The following is a 12,964-nucleotide window of genomic DNA, read 5'->3' on the forward strand; positions in this document are numbered from 1 at the left end:
GTCACCCAGTGGTGCCCTTATAAAACTCAACGTTTAACCTACTCACGCCGGCTTGTGCCCACCCTCACAGTCGGGCATATTTGCGAAATACACCACGCCTCTGTTGACCCTGGCCATTGACCGAGCAACCCAACGTTCCTACCAGCTCCCTCCGCAGGAATGTGTTTTCAATGGATTTATATTATTTTATGCCGAGTGTCTGCTGCTGTGTCCTGTACAGCGCTTTGAGATCATTGATGAAAAGCCGCTACACAAGTATAATTATGGGCCTTCTCGAGTGTGGCGCCTAAGATGTGGAACTCTTCCACCGGCCCCGAAGATTAGCTCCGAGTATCGAAACAGTTTAGGAAACTCTGCAACTTTTTTTTCCCCTTTTAGCTTTTCCTCTCATTTTGATATTTTTTTATACATGCGTCTGGATTTTTCGGTCCGACTATCTTCGTTTAATGTATGTACTTTAAAGTATTGCGATGCCCTCTGTAGTGGGAGGTGAGTTTTTACTAAAAAAAAATATGGCGTGGAATTGGTATGCTATTCAAATCAATGAAATGCAGCGTTTCATAATGCATGTGGACTGAAAATAGCACATATTTGGTTGGACAAACCTGCTCCACAATACGTTTGTTATTACCATTTACGGCAGCCGATTTCCAGCGAGAACTTTGACCAATTCTGCGCTAGAAATACATTACAGTATTAAGACTTCGTCAGGAAACCTCTCGCATGTTTTGAAATTGGATTAAAAAAAAAACGCTATGGCAACATTAAGGCCCTACTGTGGTAAAAATTGGTTTCACAATATGCTGCGACCAGCACATTGAACAAAATAATTCCCGACACCAGATTTTACATTTTAAAAATACAAATAAAGCTGAACACACATTTACTAGCCATTGGATGAGGCTCTTGTTTTCGAAAAGGATGGATTCATCATACAATGTAAATAACACCACAGGGATAACAAAATAGTACATGAGACAATGCAATTATCACCCAATACTTTAATGAAAGTCTTTCATAATGATGCCAGTACATGCAGATTTAAAAATGTGCAATCTTTTTTTTTTACTTATTTCCTTTATTTTAAAACTGGTACCAAATATCAAAAGTTGAATGCAATCAATACATAACGCCGTTATTTTTATATAGCTCAATTCAAGTGTGTACACGAAGCAAATATAAAAAAAATGAACATTGTTCTCAAAACATTAATGCAATGCATGTCAGACAGTAGTGTAGTGCCGTAGTTCGCCGTGCAAGTGAGGAAATGTCGTTTTACTTGCGCTCCCCCGCCCCCCAACAAAGGGATTCAATGATGGCTTGAGTGTTTATATATACACACACACACACATGCCGTGTCTCCAGCGCCAACAAAAAATAAAATCACAAAAAACATCGCAAATAATCAAGTTTTGAGTACGGTAAGAGGGTGGTGGGGCGTGGGGGGGGAAAGGATGATTTTTGTAATATATATAGTGCTCGCACAAAAATAAGAAATCGGGACGCGTTCAGTTGCATCGCGCCTCTTGGAATAATGCAACGCCAAACAGCGCGGAGTGCATTTCCATCCAGTGCACGTGTGCCGTCCGAAGAGAGCGCGCGAGAGCGTACGAGTCGGTCTTTACGCAGAAGGGATTTTTGTTTTTGTGTCGCTCACACCGCCGCTTGTGACGAGGAAACGAGGCCATTGTCTGGTTATGCGAGGAGGAAGGTGGTAGTGGTGGTGGTGGTCGTCGAAGGAGGGGTGGGTAGGTGAGGAGGGGGCGGGGGATGAGGGGTGAGCGTGCGTCAGAGAGCCACTCTCTGGTTCAGTATGCGACGGTTGATTTCGGCAAGCGCCACTGCGAACACGAATGCCCTCTCTTCGGACAGTCCGGCGTAAATGTCGTATTCGCGCTCCGATTTCTCTGCTGGGGGAAGGGGGGGGGAAAGAGGCGGTGAGAAGGTTCAGCAGAGTTTTTACCCCGTGATAGTGAACTTGTTAACAATCAGAATCTGGATTTCTACTGGAGGAATCCGATGCGCTACGAAGCTTTTTCACGGGTGTCCAGCAGGGGCAGGCCAGGACGTTACGTTAATTTGGGGTCCTGTGGCTGTAAAATGCACACGTGAGAAAAACAATTATCCGTGCAACACCTGGGATTGCAGATTTGACATATTTCAGTTATAGTCGTTTCTGCAGCACCGACTATTAATGTTTAGAATAATGGCATGTCGAAGCAATGTCATGTGGACAGAGGGGCAATGTCTAAACTAGGGGAGCCTGGAGGATTCTGACTTTTCAACATGGTAGTTGTAAAACTCTCCATTAATACAGTACCACACGATTACAATTGCTGCTATTGATTAGACACTCTCCAACCACCTGAGTGTTCTTGCTCCTGTGTGTATTTAATTTTCCCCACTCCGATAAAAGGTGCAGTCCCTGCCATGTCTTGCTTATGTGGTGGAAAAGCCGCCATTCAAGGGGAGGAGGGGGCGGCGATGGGGGGGGGGGATTGTGGGTCTACATTCCTCTGTATATAAAGCATTACATATTTATGTTTATACAGGCGTGACGCACACACGCTCATGGGCTCATACAGTAATCGACATTCTGATGTAAAACACACACACAATACATTGCATTAATAACACGTGCATGTGGGGAAAGCATATAGTGTACATGGAAACACGAAGGTCATTTCACTCACAAATGAGTACGCTCGCTCGTAACACGATTCTGTTGGTATTTTGAGCCGTCTGTGTTGTAGAGAGACTCAGTACAGTGCGTCATATATATATCAGAACGTAAAATATAAACCATGACGAACTAACTGCACCCACGGATGTGCGCGGTGTAACTGCCATAGTATAAAGACACGTTCACAAATATGACCTTGTCACATTACAGACTACACCTCGGCTTCTGCAGTTGGATATGCACCTCCGATTAGCACGGTTGTTCTGTGCGAAAGAAGTTTAACATACTCTTAGTTTTTTCGGTAAAGTCACGTACCTACGTACCTACGTGACTTTACCGTACCTACGTGACTTTACCGAAAAAACTAAGCGTATGAATCCTTGCAGTCACGAAAGCTTCAAATCTAGAATTTAAACATACATAAACAACGATACTTGGGTGTTGAACAATTGGACGTATCAAATGACACGATTTTACATTAAGCGACGCGTTCTGTTTAACAGTATTAAAATGATGTGGGTGGGAAGGAAGCTTGAAACTCAACTATGCATCACCTGTGCAAAAAAATGTCACGTCGTTTATGTTCCATTGTGCAACGTGTTTGCGCAGACTTTCAACGGCGGTGCCCCAAGTACCACGAACGCAAAGCTATTAAGCAATTCCTTATAAAGATAACCGCGCGGGATTTTCTCTCTCTCGCGATGAATCAATCCATTGTGTATTAGCGGAAAACAAAACCTGCTCCTTGTGTTGTGTTGTACTGCAGTGTTCATTTAAAGGACAGACTGTGAATACCACTTTTTTGGCGGTGCGCAATCAGTCCCATTAAAGTTAATGTGCAGCTATTTTCTCGGTCGGGGTGCTGTGGAGTTCTGTGTTTTTTGCATAGCTCCCATCAAATGTGTTTTGGGTTACGACAGCAGCGTGTTCAGTTCCCGAAGACGCTCCCAGTACGTGGAGCTAAACGTCGCGACATCATCCGTGCCCATTATTAGTCACTTCAGAGCAATCCTGTGGTTAATTACAATTCCAAGAATACTTTCAAAATTACAAATACCTTGTGATTGCAGTTCATTAAAAATGACACAATTTAAATTAATCCTTAGTCTGTTAAATGTTTTTTTTTTTTTACCAGGTAAGGCCCACTGAGCTACATAGCTCTTTTTCAGAAGCGACCTGGCCACAATTGATCGCTCAACAAAGTGGCTTATCAGGTGGAAATTTGTAGCAGCCAAATACTCTAACATGCAGGTTTCTAAATGTAGAAGGAAAAACCAGAGGACCCGGAGAAAAATCCACGCAACCATGGAGAGAGAGAGACACATGCAAATTCCAAATAAAAAGCGTCAGGATCGAACCCACGACCTGTATACCAGGCGAGGTAGTTAACATCTCGCCACCGTGGCACCCCAGATCCGATCACCAATGCCTCAAGCCAACGTTCATTAATTCCATTTATACTTGAGTAAAAACTCGCCCCCACTAAAGAGGGCATTGCAAAACTTTAGTGTAAATTAAACTAAGGTAGTCGTACCTATAAAATCAAAAACACATTAAAATAAAAAAAATCAAGGAAAAGCCAGAAGGAAAAAAATAGTCTTGCACCCTCCAGCGACTGAATAATTGGTCACGACGACAGTAAGCCCGACTCGCTTACTGTACCAACCACAAATAATAAAGCCAATCATTAAAGTAAATTTTACTTTATCAGAATCAAACGCTTTATTTAAACTAGAAGAATCCAATAAACAACGAAGCTCCTTTTGAACAGTTTTCCAGGTGGGGGTGGGCAGGTCAGCAAGTCACAACCTCAGAGCAGCACGGTTGGCTACGTACGACGCGAAAGAAGTTCAACATACAAACATAACAATTCAAAAAAGGCATTTGGAGCAAACCGGGCAGAATGTACGAGACAAGACAACGCAAACGGACGGACGACCGAGGCGAACGGCATTAATTTTGGGTTGTTTGCGGACGCACCTTTCTCATCTTTGCCCTTGTTGGGTGACCCTTTGGGCCGACCCCGTTTGCGGCTGTCCCCCCTGCCGCCGCCACCGCCGTTGCTGCTGCTACTGCTGCTGCTGCCCGATGGCACCTTGCGCGCGTCCGACGATTTCCCCGAGCACGAGCCGTAGCGATCTCTGCGCGCGCGTTCGGGCCGCCGGCGTTTCGACTCTGGTTTTGTCTCGACTTGGAAGATAAAACAACAACAACAACGTAGAGAGAGGAAATTGATCATTTTAACTTTCGTTCATTTTACAAAAAATAGAAATTGCAGTCGAATCGAAATCGGGCACGCGAGACGTGGATGAAACGCAAGGAGTTTCTCGCGCACGTGCCGGATATCTCTTGACTTTTACTTTCGGGTTGTACCGCACATCGAGCGGCAGTCTGACGTTTTGCAACAAGCGTAGCTCTCTTCGGTACGCGAGGCAAGCTGCTGGGACCGTGTCACGTACAACACATGGCGCACAACTCGAAAAAACACTGGTGCACAAACACACATTCAGATCTGTGAAACTACTGGACATCTGTGAAAAAAAAAAAAGCTTCCTAGCTGACATTCCTCCAGTATGAATAAATATGATCATGAATTAAATTACGTCATTTGATCTAAACGTACCAACGTTTAAAAATGAGTAACGTGAATTAGCCTTCAAGTTTTACAAACATTGTTTTCAAGCAACTTTTGGAAAATGTACTTGTTCAAAGGTGTTTTTTTCCCCCAGAACGTTAACCCTCTTAAAAACAAATGCCATAAATGCAAGCGATCCTATGGCAACCATTTGAACGCAAAACGTTTTGATGGGGTGCAGAGGCCTGTGTTTATATGTCTGTGGTGTACCATGTGATGCTTGGGGCTGAAAAAAAACCCCTCCACTCAAACAGGGACATTAATACCAACAATGATTTAACTTCCCGGAGATTAATTGAATCTTACCAAGCAGCAAACTTAGAAAAGGTACTTTCTCCACAACTAACTTAAAGGAGACATTAAAATCAGCTCAATTCTGTATTTAGTGGCGACACGAATTGCATGGAATTTCATTTTTCTAAAATCAATCTGACATGTTCTTTCGGTACCGAATTGAAGGAGGAAGCAAACGTTGTATTTAACCCTCAAAAAAAGGTTACCGAGCACAATAACTTCCGCAACCATTCTTCAGAGCGACACTGTGTGTTTTCATTCCACTGGCAGGAAACGAGCAACAGACATTGCAGTCATCTGACACGTCATCCTACCACAGATTCCTTCTCAACAACGTATATTCAGTGGATGCTAATGAGCAAGTGCACATATCTCGTCTCTGGTTTAAACAGACAAAAGCTTGGCCAAGACAAAGGGCATGGTCAGCCTCCACGGCTTGAAATTCAGGTTCCAGAAATAAAAAATAACGTAAATTATTTACTGACAAAAGCCTCATCAGGTTTCTGGACTATTTTATGTGCAGTGATCTTTGGCCAAAACTGTTAATGAATGTTTGACATGTCCAAAGAAATTGGAAAATCCTTGAGAATGCACTGCCATCTCCTGACAACACCTCGCAGCCCCAAAACTACAACTCCTGGTATGTACCGGTGGTGATACATCCCGACTTCACAACTCCATCTAGCTTTCTGAGATGTGAAGGGATCGGGTGCATTCGTGGCGATTCAATCATTGGGATCGATACCAGGCTTTAGGATTATTCTGGTGGATACAAAAGAAAATGGAAGTTCCAGTTCTAGCATCGTCACCACAGGTAATTTGCCTCGCTTAGCAAATGACGTCGGGAGTATTTAATCACGTGCCTGCCCTTGTCAGGATGATTAAAAATACAGCGCTGGCATCGTGGCACAATGTGGGCAATGAGACTCTTGGCGCACACGCTCTAACAGTGACATAACTCGAACTGGTAGATGTGGAATAAAAAAAGTCCAGGTAATAAATGGAAATGCACGAGTAGTCGATAGCATAAGAAATGCCCCATAAAACGAGTCTCACTTGCCACAAAGACAAGGATAAACTTTGTCATTTCGTATTCGCTTGCATTCCCTGGAATAGTGCCAAGTCTTTGTTGTTGCTGTGGAGATGCATTTATGACTTAAAAGCAGGTTTGCTTCAGCTTATGTTTCAAAATGCAAAGTGGTCCCCGCGTTCGCTTATCTCAAAAACAAACTGAATCTACATCGTGTCCTGCACACCATTCCGCTTTATTCCGCTGGTCTCTCGACATTCCACACCACTATTACTCAGCAGGCAAGAGGCCGATGGACTAAAATACAATATCTTGTATGTGAACACAGAACAGATGTTTGCCTACGTAGGTTATTGCACAGGAATTATTCACAAGGCATAATGGAGAGGTTTTATATATATACACAAAGGCTCAGGCGGTTGGAATCTACCAGCTGGCCTAATTAACACCGCAGATGTTATTCAAACTTTAAATTAACACTTGGAGGTGTATTTATACTAAAACATTCGCGAGGTCGCTAATGATCCAGTGACGTCACGAGCCAAAGGAGGCAATTTTGTGTCGGCGTCATCGTCCAAATGTTGCATGACAACACAAAAAGTCTATTGGAATACACGTCGCAAGTTTCGCCCCCTACTGTGGAAACTTGGCGTGACCCTCCTGAAAAAAGTAATAAGACTCAATTGAGGCGTTACGGGGTAAACGAGCACACTCATAATAATAGTACAATATTGATATTTGCATTGAACAGTGGCCCCGTCATTTAGACAGAGTGCCCTTGCCCATAACATTTGGCAACCCAGTGGTATGTTTAACAAGCTTGGACTCTGCTAATGAGATCCAGAGGCACAAAACCAGTCCAGGGTGTGTGCTCGCTTTAACTGCTCCACAGTAGTATTGGTCAAGAAAGCCCATCGGCCTAGAGACTCAAAAAACGTTTGTGTTTGGAGACGTAGGTCTGCTCTTTTAATATCTGTTAAAACTCTTAAAAAGGGAAATCTATATGAGTGTACTAAACACGGCAGTCCCCTGCTCCCGCCAATGTCGTGGACTCCCACTTTACTGGGGAAGCATCTCACAGCAGGAGGGAGCGTCTCACAGGGCAAGGGGCTGCATGGCGAGTGCATACAAATGAATGGAAATCCGTATTTAAATCCCAGGTCAAAAACCCATTGAGTCTGGGTGATTTTTTTTCTTCCAAAAGAAGATTAACAAAGAACCGCACTACCTGAGTAAATCAGTTTTTTTATTTACATGTTTTACATAGAAGAGATTCCTGCACGCATTAAATGGTTACTTTAATACAGAACTCTTATTCTAAATGTAAAATGAGGAACTCTTAATTTATCCGTGTTTATCCATGAAATAAACTCCTGTTATTAACATCCGCAAAAAACGCACAGAGGCGTACTATACTCTTTGGTTCTTTCGGTAAAAGTCACGTAGGTAATAAAATAAATCACGACGTTTCGGACGCTTGTGTTGCGCCCAAAACGTCGTGATTTATGTTATTTTATACCTACGTGACTTTACCGAAAGAACCAAAGAGTATGGATTCCTGCAGTCACGAAAGCTTCAATTCAAGGCGTACTACAATGTACTGCCACTTCCTTCTGTGCGACTTCTATAAATCCTTCAACACCCCCCGATAAGAGTACCATGGCGATATTGGGAACCATATCCTAATATTCACTCAAGATTCACAGATCCCGGGAAAAACCAGGACAGGAGCCAACCCAAACCGCTTCATTCCACCTGGGAGCGCAACATGTGCTAAGCGCAGCCCACAATTTAGTGAAATATTAATGATGGCTCATTTGAAAACCATGCAAACTCTAACAGATTAAATATTAATAATAACAATAATTTACCAACGTGCGTCAATCCACTGAAGGATTAAGAAATTCGTCATGCATTTTGAGTACGGTAGGATGTTTGACTATACTTCACCATGCTGGTCAGTGTGGTTTAATAGGTTCAGAAAACATCACAGTATATGGCATACAGTAAAAGCAGTGGTGGCGTGACACCCAACCATATTTACATACATCCTGTGTCTTGCAGATTCATGAATGTGTGTCCCTTGCACTGTACATACAGTGCTTGGGGTTTTTTTTACGTGCTTTAAGTATGTTTAGGGTGTGGTAGGTGGTGTTTGCCTTTTGTAAGCGGCGGCGCACATTTTCAACATTTCATTCACAAGCCAAAATCCACGGACATGAAAATGGGGAAACACTTAGCACGGCAAAAAGCCACGAACCACAGAGGAAAATTTCCAGCACACTCAAAATCCATGTCATCAGTCAAGACTTGTATTTGCTAATTTAAACAACGTTTTCAAGTGAAAAAGGGCTCAGAGGCCTTCACAACGTGCTCAACACAATAGCATTTCTTAGCATTTCGTAGCGTGCTGAAAATAAGTGAACACGAGTGACGATTTTTTTTCGCTATTTCTGGTTGAACATGTTTTGAGCCTCACTTATTATAGCTTAAAGGCTGATAAAGATGAGGTAATGGACGCCTCAATACACATTATATATTGTTAAAGTGGCCTCACTTTCAAAAGTGGAACAGAATAATGTCGGTTGGAATTGTCTGTTTTCCAGTCAACGGAAAGGGTTTACTTATTAAGTTTTGGTGAATCACCCCTATAATAAACACAGGCTAGTTAGCATGTTTAAATCAAATAAAAGGCGAGTTGGTGTAAAGTCTGTAAGACTTGAGACTAAGCTTGGGTTGCACCAAGGGTGCCTTATGAATCACCTTTCTAACATCATGCATTTTGACATCAAGTTTTAAATCTGCGTTCCAAGAAAAGCCGAAATCAAAATATGGGGTTTAGAGTGGCCTCAAAGACCGCGGGTGGTATTGTTACAAGCTCATCGTGGTTCAGAATATCTGGAAAACATGCTCGGGCAGTTTGGTAAAAGGAACTAAGTTTGTTTTTGTTCAAAGTGCATTTAACTTATGCGTCCATATAATTATGAGTGCAATACAACATTACGATACACAAGCAGTGCCAAAGTCCATCCACATTGTCGAGACAAACATTTTTTGCATCAATGCACCTCGGTACACATTTTAACAAGTCAGCGCTGCGCACAAAATGCAAATTAAAATGTAAAAAAAACTGGCATACATACGGAAGTTGAATTACTTGTTAAAATGTTCTTCCCGAATAAATCCCTCGAGATGGAACATCTCTTGTTTGCAAGGGAGCCCAGGGCATCATCAATACAAGCGTTCCAAAAAACTTTTTTTTTTACCAGCTAAGGCCCAACTGAGATATTCAGCTCTTTTTAGAAGCAACGTGGCTACAATCAAATGTTGGCCCAATCAAGTGGCGGCTTTATCATCGTTTGGAAATTCATAGCAGCTAAAAACGCACGTTTCTAAAACGTGGAGGGGGAAAACCGGAGGACACGGAGAAAAATCCACGGGGAGAACATGAAAACTCTAAATATACAGCAGCAGGCGTCAGGTCGGGATCAAACCCACGACCTTCTGCACACCAGGAGAGGTAGTTAACATCTCCTAATACGTGCACTGCACCCCTGGATGTGTGCCTGGGCCAACCCTAAAAGGGTCACGTCAATGCGAATGGTGAATTCCCACAAGTTGTGATAGTACTGTGTGCCCTTTCATTGACCCGCACTGACCAGCGTGGTGAAGTATGGTCACGCATCTTCCCTCCAATAACCAAAGGGAAGGGGCAGCATTCATTCAGCAGTGGATATGATAATAATAATAAAAAATCACGAGCATCACAAGTCAGCTCTCAAGCGATTAAATCAAAAGTAGACTCATTTACACCTCCAAACGCAACGTTTTTTAGCTTTCCCTGCAAACAAAATGTTTAGTAGCTCATACCGTGTACAGCAGGGGTAGGTCTTGGTTTGTCTGCTTGGGCCAAATTGAGGAGTTTTCTGCTGATAAATATGTTCCCGCAAGTACACGACTTGCAAGCGACCGGGATCTAATTTCGTGCGTGGGGAAACAGAATACACACACGGACGCCACATTGGGTTAGCACAGGAGCATTACATTACTGTACTACTACTACTGCTGCTCATTCTTACACGGCCGTCACTCGCTGCTACATGACGGTGAGATAACAAAGATTACGTGAAAGTAACACACGAAATCATATTCCTCAACAACACTGCCCTCTCCAAGTAAAATGTTATGCCGCGATACAGACGTTTCGGGCAAATGGCCCCTTTTGCATAACAAACATTCCATTGTATGTTGCTACTAAATGCACCATTATTACTTATCATGAATAAAAAATATTAGCGATCGTTAATATGAAAACGATTGGCAAGCAGCATAAAGTCGCATTGATTAAAAGCTGTTAAGTACACGAACAAAAGCTACCGGTTATTACCGTATTAACACAATAACCGCTTAACACTATCAAGAGCAACTGTATTTGTAATTAGTGTCTTCATATTGCATGGCCAAGCTGTACACATTGAAAGAATTGTTTAAAGAAGCACCATTATTATTAATGCTTTGTTATAACACTTAATAACAAGCTTAATTCTTTGTGATGGTCACGATAAATATTCTATGTACCAGTTAGTACAATGTCATCGCTTCTCTACAATATTATTTCGACTTGTCTAATTTAGTTTTGGAATGTTTTACAGGCACCATCATTACTAACTCTTCTTTCCATTATACACTAAAATGAAATAACCACAATAATTAAGTGTCAATAGCATAAGGTTGTGTAAACAATTATAATCTGTTGAATGCTTTATCCTTACAGATTTGATCGTACTTATTTAGTATCATTACGAAAGACTGGTAAATCTCACCAACAAGTAAAATGTTACTTTGGTTAAGATTATTAAATGTTATGATGCCCATCATACAATTACAAAGACAATATCATAATGAATAAGCTGAATATTTTTAATCGATGTATTATGTAATTTTATTATTTGGTATGACTAATGTTCATTTTATTATATTTATATATAGTACACGACGTTATTTCACCTAACATTCTAAATACTACAATAATAACTACGCTATAACTATAATTATAGCACAAGCCTAAAGCAACATTCCTTTGTGAAGTACAGTGCAATACAATGTACACTTGAATAGCAATACAGTACGTGACAAAATCAATACAATTAAGCGAGGCACTTTATAACTCACTTTAAAGCCTTAAACATCGCTCACTAACACTGTACTCTAAAACACAATTAAAAGTTCAACTTTTAAACATAAATACGCTGGCATCGGCGTTAAGAAATCACCTTTGACCTAATTTGTAGAACACGGGGCAACTTTTTAACAAACAAAAAAACATTAAATTCACAACGAGCAAAATAAACACGAATAAACTGTGCCAAATTAAACAATTTATCGAAGACTAAAATGAGAAACGACCGAAACAACTCGTAGAACAATCGCACATTATATAATACTGTACACATTAAGAGTAGTGCCAAGCAGGCAACGCCAAATATTACTTTAGTCGCTCTACGAAGGGACACTTTACAAACTTTTTTGTTCATTAAAAATAAAAACAAAACAAGAAAAAATACTCGCGAGCGATAACAAACGCATCGCTTTCAGGTTTAAAAAAAAACAACTCGAACGAGCAGAAGGCGACGACTTAAAAAAATAAAAGATAACTTAATATCGACCATTGCTTAACGACTGCCAACCCGCGCGCGATATTGCGAGGCGAAACCCTCCCTCAAGCATCAAACTTTCGTCAGAAACTCAAAAAAACTATTGCAGATTTTTTTGCTTTTAAATCTTGACGTGCGAATATACATTTCTTACAATTATTATCGTAACTCACGAGCGCTCCCCCCCCCCCCGTTTTACCTGTTGTTCACATTGGGGGCAGTTCTTAGTCGCCGTTTTGGTGCTCTTTTTAGACTTATTTGCGGACATTTTTTTCAGTTTAAACCTCCGCCAAAACGAATCGCGATTCAGCGACGCGTCAACACGAACGACATTAAACTAAATAATTCGCAACAATTTATAAATGATAATTAACTAATCGCCTCGCGCGCGAATAATAAAGGTGGCGAGATTATAAATTTTACTTTCGATTTGCGATAAATTTACAAAGGGCTCCCCCATTGCCCATCCCCCTCCTCCTCCATCCCCCCCCCTCTCCTCCTCCTTCCCCCCAGCCCCTCCCCCTCTTATTCCCCCCCAGCCCCGCCCCTCCCCTCCACCCCAATCTCGCCCCTCCCCTCCAACTCGATTGACCCGCGCGCTATTGGCCTGCGCCGACGAGCACGTGACCGAGGCTGCCGCGGCGACCACGCCTACGGCCGCGTTCATT

General features: G+C 42.0%; 1 protein-coding gene across 2 annotated transcripts; it reads right to left on the bottom strand.

Moving 5' to 3' along the window:
- Positions 1–983: 983 nt before the first annotated feature.
- C54H16orf87 (chromosome 54 C16orf87 homolog) lies at positions 984–12,810 on the bottom strand. Of its 2 annotated transcripts, none has more exons than XM_078617490.1 (4): positions 12,496–12,810; positions 10,513–10,618; positions 4,664–4,873; positions 984–1,907 (listed from the first exon to the last, which is right to left on the bottom strand). In XM_078617490.1, exons 1-4 carry the CDS (start codon positions 12,562–12,564, stop codon positions 1,789–1,791), a joined length of 504 nt encoding a protein of 167 aa, XP_078473616.1. In that variant the 5' UTR covers positions 12,565–12,810; the 3' UTR covers positions 984–1,788. The 2 variants fall into 2 exon arrangements, with proteins under 2 accessions (XP_078473616.1, XP_078473615.1); XM_078617489.1 differs by having other exon boundaries at positions 984–1,910.
- Positions 12,811–12,964: the final 154 nt, after the last annotated feature.

The sequence above is a fragment of the Lampetra planeri genome, chromosome 54 (genome assembly GCF_965212315.1).
Source record: "Lampetra planeri chromosome 54, kcLamPlan1.2.h2, whole genome shotgun sequence".
Taxonomy (NCBI): domain Eukaryota; kingdom Metazoa; phylum Chordata; class Hyperoartia; order Petromyzontiformes; family Petromyzontidae; genus Lampetra; species Lampetra planeri.

What these genes read in the sequence shown, in the direction of transcription:
- C54H16orf87 (XM_078617489.1), bottom strand. Translation starts at nt 12,564, where the DNA reads ATGTCCGCAAATAAGTCTAAAAAGAGCACCAAAACGGCGACTAAGAAC. An exon ending in GCCCCCAATGTGAACAACAG is followed by an intron (nt 10,619 to 12,495) that starts GTAAAACGGGGG and finishes GCACGAAATTAG; the next exon opens with ATCCCGGTCGCTTGCAAGTC. An exon ending in ACCTACCCCTGCTGTACACG is followed by an intron (nt 4,874 to 10,512) that starts GTATGAGCTACT and finishes TTATCTTCCAAG; the next exon opens with TCGAGACAAAACCAGAGTCG.